This window comes from Saimiri boliviensis, chromosome 16 (assembly GCF_048565385.1).
Source record: "Saimiri boliviensis isolate mSaiBol1 chromosome 16, mSaiBol1.pri, whole genome shotgun sequence".
Classification (NCBI taxonomy): domain Eukaryota; kingdom Metazoa; phylum Chordata; class Mammalia; order Primates; family Cebidae; genus Saimiri; species Saimiri boliviensis.
In genome coordinates, this window is record NC_133464.1 from 75547909 (window position 1) to 75560895 (window position 12987).

General features: G+C 42.8%; 1 protein-coding gene across 4 annotated transcripts in view; it reads left to right on the forward strand.

Moving 5' to 3' along the window:
- The window catches only part of STARD13 (StAR related lipid transfer domain containing 13), a 540046-nt gene that overhangs the window by 276542 nt on the left and 250517 nt on the right, over positions 1–12987 (forward strand). The window contains exon 1 of one of the 4 annotated variants that reach the window (XM_074387851.1): positions 7124–7497. The exons of the other annotated variants lie outside the window; for them this stretch is intronic. Within the exon in view, the coding sequence (XP_074243952.1) occupies positions 7374–7497 (124 nt within the window). The 5' untranslated portion in view covers positions 7124–7373. Of the gene's footprint in view, positions 1–7123; positions 7498–12987 lie in introns of those variants that run through there. 4 annotated transcript variants of the gene reach the window in all.

The window sequence follows — 12987 nt, forward strand, 5'->3', positions numbered from 1 at the left end:
CACACCCAGTTAATTTTTATATTTTTAGTAGAGACTGGGTTTCACTATGTTGGCCAGGTTGGTCTCAAACTCCTAACCTCAAGTGATGAACCCACCTCAGCCTCCCAAAGACTGAATTTAAAGATGGATGGTAAACATTTGGGTCTTGGTTCTGCAACTTATTAGTTGACGAGCTTGATTGAATCATATAACTTTTCTGAATTTATTTATTTGCCTGCTTTTTTTTGTTTGTCTAAGGAGTAGCTGCTGACCTCAAGTGCTTGTTATGTTAAATAATGCATACAAGACACTATCCTGGGTGGTGCTAAACTAGAGCAAGGCCTTATTAATGATGGAATTCCTAAAGAAAATGCCATACCTACTTAGATTAATTAACAGGGTGGAAATTTGTACTGAGATATCTCCAAATGATTTTCCTCTAGAATGCAGAGCACATGCTGCCATGTCTTTAGAGATGCCAAGGGTTTGTTCAGTACATATTTGTGGAATAAATATAATTGGAGTGGAGGGTTACCCCATGGAAGGGGACAAGGGTTCCAGCCCCTTCCACTTGTCCACACCAAGAAACATACTTAATCAACTTTGATTCATGTCAACAGTTGGAACACAATTAGGACCACCAAGAGAAACCTGTGTCACTCTAGAAATAAGGACCTTTGTTGAATACATATGTTTTTATGCATGCAAGTAGGAAATGTACCTCCTCCATATGTGGATTTTCCCTAAACTTTCCTATTATTTACAATATTTTTCGTGTTGATGACACATTGAATTATAAAACACTCTCACATATATGTAAGCATAAGCAGGGTAAGTAGAACAAAGAGCTCTTTGCTGCTTTTGACAGATAAGGAAACCCATGTTTAGGGAGATTAAATAGGTTCTATCTCTCCTATACCTTATCATTCTCAAGCTAAGATATGAATCCTATTCTCATACCTCCCAAATCCAGTGCTAGTTTCTAATACTCATTAGTGACTTCTTGCTGTTTAACATGATGCTATTCAGAATTTGGCTGGACTGGAATCTCATGAGAATTTCAGAAATGATTTAGGCAAAATAATAATAACAACAAAAATAGCAATTAAAATTTAATGAATGCTCATTACATGCTAGGCACCATTCTAAATATTTTGCACGTATTATTGCATTTGATCCTTGCCAAAAATACTGTGAGGGAAGCACTATTAGAATCCGCGTTTTGTAGATGCTGAGGCTGAGGAACTCAGAAAATGGGTAACTTACGGAAATTACACAGCTAGTAGGTACAGAGCCATGGTATGAACCTAGTTGGCTACCTCCTCTGTCTGTGCTACTTCACCAGCTACTTCTCTCTACTGCCCATGGGAGCTGGGGGCTGGCTTTCACTACTCTTCAGATGATGTGTTCATTGGCTTGAAGAAGCTCAATAGCAATGGAAGAATGCTTCAGAGTGTATGTTTGATGTCTTAAACTACTCTATATATACTAAGGCAGTCATAACAAATTACCTCTATTGATATGCTAATGTGAGATTGTGTGGTAAGCTAAATTATTTACTCAACCTTTATAAAGCAGACAGGCTGAAGGATGGCACAAGTGATGTCAGGATGATTTCTATCACCGGAAACTTCTTCAAACCAATGGCCTGTGATTACCATCAGAAATTTGTATGACACTTATTCAGTGTCTCCTATATGGTAATCATGGTCTCCCAAAGGGTACATAAAAATATAGAAACGAATTATGATATTTGTAAAGTTGATGACTATGATATGACATTAAGCCTGAAGATTCAAAGCATTTACCAGTCTACATCAGGAAACTATGAAAAACAGCCAAAGCTATTAATTGGCAATGCAGAGCTTACAGCTAGCACTAAATATTGCTTCCAAGAAAGCATGAAGCCTGATGCTTTTTTAATTAACAGAACAAAACCTGCAAAGCAATCAAAATTGTTAGCATTCAAACGCAGGCAGATTCAGAGCATGGCAATGGGACACACGGATAGGCCAGTCAGGGCAGGCACAGATTGGTGACTGTGATCCATGGACCCAGCTTGAAAAGTCAGCTTCTCCAGAACCTTCAGCAACATTTTTTAAATGATGAAATAAACAATATGAGATTGCATTTCAGAAGCTCCAACAACAGGATCTTGATTTGGAGCCTGAAGGATACACCAAAGGAAGAGTTGCTACACCCCATCTCTCTTGGGAAGGGAATATGCAGGGAAAGAGCTGCAAGAGCTCTTCACCCTTCTATCCTGCAGGAAAGGAAAACGAGTCTCCTCAAGGAGGGCATTTCCCCACAGCAAAGCTGTAAGCAACACGAAATAATGCACCACGACTATGGGCTCTTGGCGAAGGATTCCTGGCCTGGTGTGGTTAGAAACTGGGCTTTATTCTCAAGCAAAGGCTTCCAACAAAAAATTACCACAGCAAGCAGACAGTGGAATGTGCTTCTCCACTCTTCGGTAGGGGGTGATGGCACAGAATCAGACTTGAACAGAAGAGGGAAATGGAAGGGATAAAAATGAAATGGAATTGCAGAGTTGTTGCCATTCAGCTGCGTAGGTGGTGGGTGGCAAGTCCTGCCTATTGCCTCTGGTTGTAAGAGACAATGGTGATGGGTCTTATTACCTAGCAGTAAGAGGAGAAATACATATATATATATATTTTTTCATTTGTCAAAGTTATTTATCACAGGATTATTTGTAATTTTAGAAATTTGGAGAAAAAACTCCAAAACTGTGAAAGCTTTAAAATAAATTATAGTGCGTTTATCCAACAGAATTTTATATAGTCATATAAAAAACTATATTTTAAAAGAAAATAAACTGGAAAAATGCTCACAATCTACTGCTTAGTAAAATAAAAACTTGGTATAAAAATTCATTCAATTTTTTTTAATATGCAAGGAAAAAACAGAAAAGGAAAAATTTCAAATGTTATCAGTTCTCTTTTTGGTAATATTGCAGGTACTTTTAATGGTTTATGATTTTTATGTGTTTAAAAACTATAATTATCAGTATGTATTACCTCTATTTTTAAAATTAATAAACATTATGTAAGAAAAGAGTGATAATTAATGACGATGAAGCAACATCACCGTTAGCTTCCTTAAAATGTACACGTGTACTAAGAAGCAGATCCTAGTGGTAACCAGTCATCTAAAACTATGGGAATAGTCATTCAGTCTGTAAATGATCCTACTCCTACTATGTGTGGTTCACTGAAAAGGTACAGGGGATTGAGAAATAAAAGCCCTATACTAGTCCTAGCTGTGGGAACTCAGGACTGCAGGGACAGCTGAGAAGAAACAGGTAAGGACACTTAGATTTTGGCTGTTTGATAAGTGCTCCCCTGGCAATAGCCCCAAGGCACGGCAGAAACACAGTAGAAAAGGAACTCATCCAGCCACTGGGATTTGTAGAAGGCTCAAGGAGGAGATGACATCTGAGTACTTCCGAGTTGAATCTTGAAGGATGAGTGAAGGAAAAAAAAATTAGGGTAACGGCATTCAAGCAGAGTTAATATATAAAGACATAGAGTGCAGTGGGAGCAAGAGCTTTCAAATGGGACTCTTTTTATGCCAAAATTCAGGGAAGGGAAAGAGAAAACCTGAACTAAATCTGTCACTCAGGAGATGGAGAGGTGGGGGAAAGATTGAAGCAACATAGGATATATGGAGGAGTTTCAGATGTCTTCTAGATTTCTCTCTGTCACTAGATGGGTGGTAGCACCAGGTGGCTGGCATAGGAAATAGAGATGAAAAAGCAGATTTGGAAGGAAAGTTTTGGAGATACCCATCAGGAAGGTAAACAATACATGACCCTAAAGCAGACTCATTCATTTATTCTGCAAGTATTTCCTGATCATGACTGTCTGGGACTGTTTTGGGCACTGAGGATGCACAAGCAAGCAAGACAGACAGGGCCTCCGCTTTTATGGCGCTCACAACCTGCCTGGGAGACCAGCCACAAACAAACACACACAGTGTGTGGAAGTGGAAGTGCTATAAGGAAAACTAAACTGAATGCCATGAGGAGTCATGGGGCTATTTAGGTTGGCTGTCAGGGAAGGCTTTTTGAAAGGGCTCAGGTTAGATTTGGGCTAGGATTGTAATGTAATTAGAATAGTATTGTTGTTCGGAGCATAGATTAGGTCCTTTCTATGTGCCAAATGGATTATTTCATTTAATCCAGAATGCAATCGTCTGGGGAGGTACTATTGAGAAACAGAAACATACGAGAATCAAACAGGACTCTGTCTTTAGTCACAGTCTTAGCACACACACTTTCTATCTATAGCCTGTCAGGCCTTGAGAAGGACCATGTGAGGCCTCCTGTGAAAAGGAGGAACCCAGGGGAGGGTGTCGCCTGATAGCCACGAGACAAGTCTGTGTCAGAGGAAGGAAATGGGCAGCAGCATCCGATGGTCCGTGAGCCCTGGAAAGGACAACAATAACTGGAACATGTCTGTTAGATTTAGCAACCAGATGATTACTGGTGACTCTGACAAGATCATGTTCACTGAGCAAGGGAGGAAGCCCAGATTGCAGTGTTGACAATCATGTTCACTGAGCAAGGGAGGAAGCCCAGATTGCAGTGTTGACAAGGAAAGACTTCTCTTCCCAGGGACACAGGGTAGAGGCAGTAGTTTTTAGGATAGCTGCTGTTGTTTTAATTTTCGTTTATTTAAAAGAAGGGTGAGACTGGAGGGTTGAGCCTATGGAGAAGGAGAGATAGAGGGTCTGTGAGGGAGAGGAAATAACCAATGTATCAAAATCCGTGTCAGGACAAGAAGGGAAAGAAAGCCCAGCACAGGTGGAGGACAGGGTCTCAGGCAGGAAGAGCAGCACCTCTTCTGCTGCGATGGGAGGGAAGGGAGTAAGCAAGAAGGGAGGTAGGGCTAGGGGGTTACCTGCGTTCTTTCCTCTGAAGTAGGTGGTATTTTCATCTGGTGAAGTCCCCAGAGGGGATTCTACCTAAGGTTCAGCTTTGTAACAGATACTGGGGAGAACGAGAATGAATGCTGTACAGATGACTCCAAGTAGCCCTGAGGTTCCTGTTGAGGTTAGAACTCTTGGCGTTTGTGGTGGCTCCATCTGCACAGCTGTGTGGTTTCTTCCAACAGGGCCAGCAGCCAGGGCTGGCGGAGAGCTAGGCTATGCTGGGTGGAACACACTGCTCAGGTGGCACCTGTTCTGGGCAGATCGTTTTCGTCTTTCGTCTGGCTTCTCTTGGACAGTTCTCAATTCATGGGCCATCCGACAGCCAGAACTAAACAAATGTGCAATGCCAGAATTTAGTCTTCAAATTAGTAACTTACAGAAAACCCCTAATCGATGGCATCTGAATATAAAATATGCGTTAGAATAGAAAGTAGTAGGGGCCCAGGTTCTTGAAAGCTAAATGATCACTGAAATAGCTTGAATGGTTCTGTTCTGTTCCCACATATATAATGTTAAAACTACAGGCTTCTGTTTTATTCAGTAAGAGGTCCATTCTAAAAGTCAAATACACAGCTTCCCTGGGAATGTAATTGTTAAACATTCTGTTGTTACACTGTATAGCAGGCACTTTCAGATAACAGGAATCTTGTTCTTTGCAGAGCATTTTGTTACCTCTACATGCATACAAAGCAGAGGATGGAATCAAAAGGGTACTTGGCTTGGGTCCAGAAAGCAATCTGGATTAGTCTATAACTGACTGCCATAGTTTCAAGTCCATTTCTGATCCATAACCTATTGCTTCATAACTGACTATTTCAAAGATTTACCAGGACGGTACAAAAAAAAAGTATCTCATTACTTTCTAGCTCATTCTGACGTATGTTTTACTAGTTGACATTTTTAAATATTTAAAGTAACAAAATAAGACTAAAGACTTTTTTTTTTAACCACCATCCCTATCATTCCTGTTTTCTACCAACAAGATAAACTGATGGAGGGAATATTTACTAGAAGTGTAGCAGAAATGTAGAGGGAATATTTTAGGTAATTGTTGGTTTCCATTCCCTAAGTCAGTAGCAATTTATATAAATAGAGAGGAAGGACTGAATACTTTTAATTTTCAAACTTCCTGTGGAGCACCTGAAATTAGAATGAATATCTGATTAAATTTTGGTTATTATTTGGCAGCCTAGTACGAAGACATTTAAAAAGAAATGGGATTCAAGCCATTTTGCAGATTCAAGAATTCAGAAATTCCTTTTGAAAAAATTTGTTCCCCTCCTCAAACCTGAGGTGTAAGGCATTAATCACAACTCTGAATTAATTAAATGTTGTCACAGTTACTTTCTTGGAAGACCTCAAAGCAATTCAGAAGCAGAACTTTGTGAACTACAGGACACCCTGAGGCCTGAGATAGTATTGTCTTCTCCTTAAGAATGAGTTGAAGCCCAGGAAGTGGACTTGGACTCCAGTGATGATGTATTTCTTACAGAGCCAATACATTTCCTTCCTTCCTTCAGGAATCAGAGTTAATTTCTAATTACAAGCCTATTTTATGTTTTTGGCTAAAATACCTGAAAATTCTTGTATTCATATTTCATATTTCTTGTATTTCATATTTCACTTCTTCCTAATACCTACTTCTTTAACAGCATACAGATTGTAATGCTTTCTCAAAGTATATACATCTATTTTAGGTACGTTCCTCATGGTTTGACCTTAATATTTAAAAGTTATTTTCCTCCTCATGCCTATGCAATAGTATTTTGACACTTCAAACCATATTAATTTGATTGTAGTTTGCAGCCAGATAACTATTTCATTGAAGAAGTCAGGAAGGATTAACATAATGTTCAGATCACCAACATTGAACATCAAAAGAATGTCAGCCAAACCGCGTAGCTGACTTGAAGTCACTTGAATTCAGGGAAACCGGGATGAGTTATGCTCTCACTGTGGCATATATAAATTTTTGTTGTTGTAGTAGTTGTGAAGGTGGCAGTTTCTGAAAGTGAAAAATAAAGAAAACTGTCAAGAAATAGGAGGAATTTGGTCCAGCCCCTGGACAGAGGGAGTGGGGAAGCACGCTCCTGGACCGAGTGGGGCGCGAGGCAGTCAGGGGGAGGGCAGGGGAGGGAGGGGAGTGGAGGAGCGCCCAGCGGAGGGGAGGAGGGGAGGAGAGGGAAAGTGGGAAAGGAGTAGAGGAGTTGGCAAGCGCAGAGGGTAACCTAGCCTGCCGCTCCTGGTGGCCAGGCATCCCGGTCCGCACACGCGTGGCGCAGCCACCCAGCGCGGGACCGACCCATGTCACACCCGCGTTGGGTCCCGGGACCCCAGCGGGAGTGCCGCGTCCGTCCTCTCCAGTCGCCAGGAGTCTGAGTCGCAGGCCACGCGGGAGTGGTGGTGGCGAGCCAGCCTGTCGTTATGAGGACGGATCTAAAATGACCAGCAAACGGAAACCTTGCCAAACGCAGCTCAGGAGATCCATCAGTGAGCATTTGCGGGACTCCACGGCCAGAGCTTGGGATCTGCTGTGGAAGAACGTCCGGGAGAGGCGATTGGCAGGTCAGTGCCCCGGAGGCGCCAGGACCCAGGGGGCGGAGGCAGACGCCAGCCGCGTAGCCCGCCCAGGCCCGCTGCCCCTCTCCGCCCTGGAATCCTGGGCATGGGTTCCAGAGCCCAAGGCTGGGGCCAGCGGGCTGCGGACGCCACCCTCCCAGGGCCGGCCCTAGTGCTAGCCCGCCGCACCCCCTGGTGGGTGTGGGCTCCCTGCCGAGAGCGCTCTCTGACAGCCCGGCCCGGTGCTCCTTGCGGGCGGGCGCTGGACAGGGGTTACCTGGGCTGCCCCCGGGGCCGCCTTTTAGCCTAGGCCGTCACCTGCCCCGCTGCCATCCCATTCCACCTTAAGTAAGTGCCCAGACCAAGTGGCCCTCCGCTAGGGCTGCCCCTCCCCAACTTCGCCTTCTCCAAGTGGGACACATCCAGGGAGTGCGTGGGAGGGAGAGTGGAACGCAAGGCAAGCAGCACGTCCAAAGCACCCCAGACCAGCCGCTCGGGGGTTAGAGGGGAGGACGTGATGGGAGACAGGTGGACGGTAGCTGCCCGCGGCCTCTGTCCAGCTGTGAGCAGGCTTTCCTCCCTTTGAGGTTACAAGGAAGGGCCTCCCTTTGGGACTTCATTGTCCACGAATCAGAGCAAGAGAGGAAGTGATTGTTTTGAGTCAGGAGGTCCTTAAAAATCTTTGCTTGGATCAGAAGGCCGCCCCCTCCTTAGTACCTCCTCCAGTGTCACACTGCTTCTCACTGCTTCTGTTCCTGCTCCATGGAGCCCTCTCTGTAGGCTAAGATGCAGTGAGCGGTCCAGCCATCTCAGAGTCCTCACTGAAAGCTTTAGGACCCTTTAGTCACTGCCTCATGCCTGCCCCAATAAGGGAACGTGGCCAGGCTCCACAGCACAGTTCCTGGGCGGCGCAGGGTTTAGGGCCCCCTTTCCCCACATGTTAGCTGCTGGAATATGCTTCAGAGACTGGGGGAAGCACGATTGGAAGGACCCCTCAGGGGACCCTGAGGCAAGTGTCTGAACCTGTTGCCTCTGTGTCCTCTCCAGGGCTATGCCTTGAGCTAGGCAGTGACCACCACGTGGGCAGAAGACAGTTCTAGAGAAGAAGGTCTGTTGCCTAGGCAGAGGGAAAGGTGAAGTGGGAGATTTAACCTTCTTTGAACTCCTCCGTCTTTTCCTTATTTGAACCGTAAAGCAAGTGGTTTGCTAGATGTTCTTCCCTTAATCCCGTGCACCCATATCCCTCATCAGCCTGAAAGCATTCTGGGGAAGATGCCCAGAGTCTACAGCACCTTTAGAGAAGGTCGCTAGCAAGCTAAATTAGAATTGGAGATTATGGATGACTCCAACACTCAATGTTGTAAGCATACAATGTTCATTCCATATTTTCCCTCTAACACAGTGGCCACATTTAGTGTGCACCCAAGAAATAAACAGACTTTTTTGGTTTGGACCTAGAAATAAATTGTGGTAACCCAGAAGTTTTGACTGTTGATGTTTAGAAACCTGTACGTGCACTGTAGACCTCAATTAATAACAATAACTTTCCCTGTTATGCTAAATTGTATATTCTACATGATGGATGGTGCTAGAGAAATTTTTGTGGTCTAATAAACTTTTGTTGCTTCATAGCTTCAGAATGCTTCCTGAAAATGCCTCTTTCATAGCTTCTGTTATTTACGTTTGTTAAGTTTGTTAAATCAGTGGGTCCTCAGGAAGCAAGAAGTCATTCCAGGAGGCCTGCCAAGCTGTGCTGGGTTTTTATAGAACCTGAGACCAAAGATGACCACAGCTCTTTTTCAAGAAGAGATCTAGGAAGGCAGAAAGTGCCATGTAAAGACTTAAAACTATTAAGACTGTCCAAGAAAGTAATATTCACATGAATTTTACATTGCAGTTAAGGTGGTGAAGGGAAAAAGTTTTGATCCTGGGAAATAAACTATAGATAGAGATTTTAAGATCGTGAATATATAGAAGTTAAGGCTAAAAGTGGTTTTAGAATGGTAAATATAAGAGTGCTCTCAAGAGTAATGCAATTATTTTTTAAAATAGCGATATGAGGTTTGAAAATGTTTAATCAAAATATTAATATCTGCTTACCCATAATCTGCTTACCACTCTGCTCACAGTGGATGCCAGCAGGTTATTCATCTGGGACCAAACAATCCTGTGTGAGGCAGACTTCAACTTCTGCTTCTCTAAGCAAGCTGGGATTCTTGCCACAAAACTAGGCCAACTCCATGAAGGCGCTTTTAGATGCAAATTGATTTTCTTGGGTTTTCTTGCTAAGGTAGCTGAAATATGGAACTTTGGCCATGAGACACTGAAATACTTAAGTTATTAATGTTGGCATCAATTCTAGATGAAAATGTTCTTCATTTGTAAAAGCGTTCTTTATATGGTTCAGTTCACAATACCAGAATAACCAATCATAGTCGTGCGTCACTTAACAATGAGGATATAGACTAAGAAATGTATTGTTAGGTAATTTCATTGGTTGAGTGAATCAAGTGTGTCATAGAATGTATTTACACAAACCTGGATGGTATAGCCTACTACACACCTTGGCTATATGGTATGGCCTATTTCTCCTAGGCTACAAACCTGTACAGCATATTGCTGTGCTGAATGCTGTAGGCAATTGTAACACAATGGCAAGTATTTGTATATCTAAACACATCTAAAAAGAAAGGGTACAGTAGCCAGGCGTGGTGGCTCAGGCCTGTAATCTCAGCACTTTGGGAGGCCAAGGCAGGCAGATCACTTGAGGCCAGGAGTTAGAGACCAGCCTGGCCAACATAGTGAAACCCCATCTCTACTAAAAAAACAAAACAAAACAAAATATTAGCAGGATGTGGTAGTATACATGTGTAATCCCAGCTACATGGGAGGCTGAAGCTTGAGAATCATTTGAACCCAGGTGGCAGAGGTTACAGTGAGCCGAGATTGTGCTACTGTACGCTAGCCTGGGTAACAGAGCCAGACTCTGTCTCAAAAAAGAAAAAAGAGGTGGGGTGTGGTGGCTCACGCCTATAATCCCAGCACTTTGGGAGGCTGAGGTGGGTGGATCACCTGAGGTCAGAAGTTCAAGATCAGCCTAACCAATATATAGTGAAACCCCATCTCTACTAAAAAAAAAAAAAAAAATCAAAAATTAGCCAGAGGTAGTGGTGTGTGCCTAGTACCAGCTACTCAGGAAGCTGAGACAGGAGAATTCCTTGAACTCAGGTGGCGGAGGTTGCAGTGAGCTAAGATCACGCCACTGAACTCCAGCCTGGGCAACAGAGCAAGACTCCATCAAGAAAAAAAGAAAAAAGAAAGGATACAGTAAAAACATGGCATTATAAGCTCATGGGACGACTGTCATATATGCAGTCCAATTCCTCATTGACTGAAATGATGTTGTGTGGTGTAGAACTGTATATGAATACTCCCCAAGAGGGCATCTGTTCTGTCAAGAGATGATATTAGGTTATTGGCTTTTTTTGTCTTGCTTTATTTTTTAAAATCAGGTAAGTTTTGTGCTGTAACTTCTTTAACTTGCTTAAAATTTTCTTCTTACTATACTTAGTCAGTGGAACAGTGTTTAAAGTGCTTTATAACAAATTTGTATTTGCAGTCAGGCACAGTGGCTCATGCCTATAATCCCAGCACTTTGGGAGGCTGAAGCAGGCAGAGCACCTGAGGTCAGAAGTTCAAGACCAGCCTGGTTAAGAGGCTAACATAGTGAAACCCTGTCTCTGCTAAAACTAAAATAAAATAAAATTAAAAATAGCCTGGCATGGTGGTGTGCACCTGTAGTCCCAGCTACTCTGGAGGCTGAGGCAGGAAAACTACTTGAACCCAGGAGGTGGAGGTTGCAGTGAATCGAGATTGCACCACTGTACTCCAGCCTAGACAACAGAGTAAGACTCAAAATAAATACATAAATAAAATATAAATAGACTTGTATTTGCTATCTAGGGCACTCTGAAGGCATTTGATTCTCCCTTTTGCTTTTTTACATCCCAAGGAAGGAAATCCTTTTTCTAACTCACCATTATTTCTCTTCATGAAAAGCTGTCTTGTCAACTGAACAGAAAAACAAAAAGAAGTAGAGCTCTTTAAGCATGTTGAAGCCTATGGGTTTCTGTGCCATGGGACCATATTCAGGAAAGAGGGGAATATATATATTTGAAAAATGCATTCCTTTTTCTTAAAAAAAAACACACACACATGCAACAAATTACTGTCCGCAACAAACAATTACTGTCCTAGAGTTTCTGGGGGCCTGAGGATGCTAGCTGGGTGGTTTTGTCTCTGTGTCTCTCATAAGGTGGACTTCAAGCTGTCAGCTGGGTGGCAGTCATCTGAAAGCTTGGTTGAGGTTGGTGGATCTGCTTCCAGACTCACTCACATAGGTAGGTGTTGGCAGGCCTTGGATTCTCTCTGGCTGTTGGCTAGAAGCTTTAATCTCTTGCCCTGTGTACCTGACATACAATATGGCAGAGATCCAAGAGAAAAGAGCATGTACTCAAGATAGAAATTGCAGTCTTTATAACCTGATCTCAGAAGTGACATATCATGTGGGAGGGAACTGACTACACAAGATATGGCTACCAGGAGGTGGGGACAATTGAGGGCCAACGTGGAGTCTGGGTACCACAGGTACAAAAGCTTATAAGATTGTCCTTAGCAAATGCCAGGTCAAATCTGAAATTTTCCTAACAAGGAAGCCCTAAAGCAAGACCTTTTTTTGTTTGAACAAATAGCCTGGAAAAAGCATTTCTTAACGTAGGTCATAGTGACACAAATAATGAAACCAATGTAAGGATAAGATAAGAATAACGTTCAAATATATTCATTTCATTGCAAAAATATGAAAAGGAGATATTGTTAAAGAAGAACTTACATTGGGAGCTCTTGGGCTTTCCAATTCTGTGGCAGTTGCTAAATTTTCACTAGATTGTGGAATTATTGTCAATGCATACTTCTTAATTTTCTATAATTCTACTCCTCCTGGGGCCCAGCAAGTTTTTCTCACTGTCATCTCAATATCCATGATTACAATAATGATGGTAATTGTTTAGTTGTTAGTGTTCAAAGCAAGATTCAAATTCAGATAATCAGAAGTCAAAAGCCATCTGTGCCTATTTCCTATGGTACCACACATCCTCTTCCCTGGACTTTGTGGAGACTTGTGGACCCCCAAATCCTTTCTAAGACCCTCTGTCACTTGCAGTTCAATTACAAAGGAATACCAAAAAAAATTGGAAAAGTACTCTTTCTTCCCTCCTGGAGTAACAAGGGCAACCCTGTGCATCTAAAGTAACTTGTCCTCTAATCATCCCTTTGGAATCTTTAGTGTATGGGCTTATAGAGATTGGAAACAAACAGCCATATATCTAGCTTGTCAAGGCCCCTCCTTGATTCATTCTGCCCACAACCATTGGGAGAGCTACAAGAATGAGATGCTGTTGTAAACCCCAGACGCACAGCAGGTTTCTTCAAGGTGGG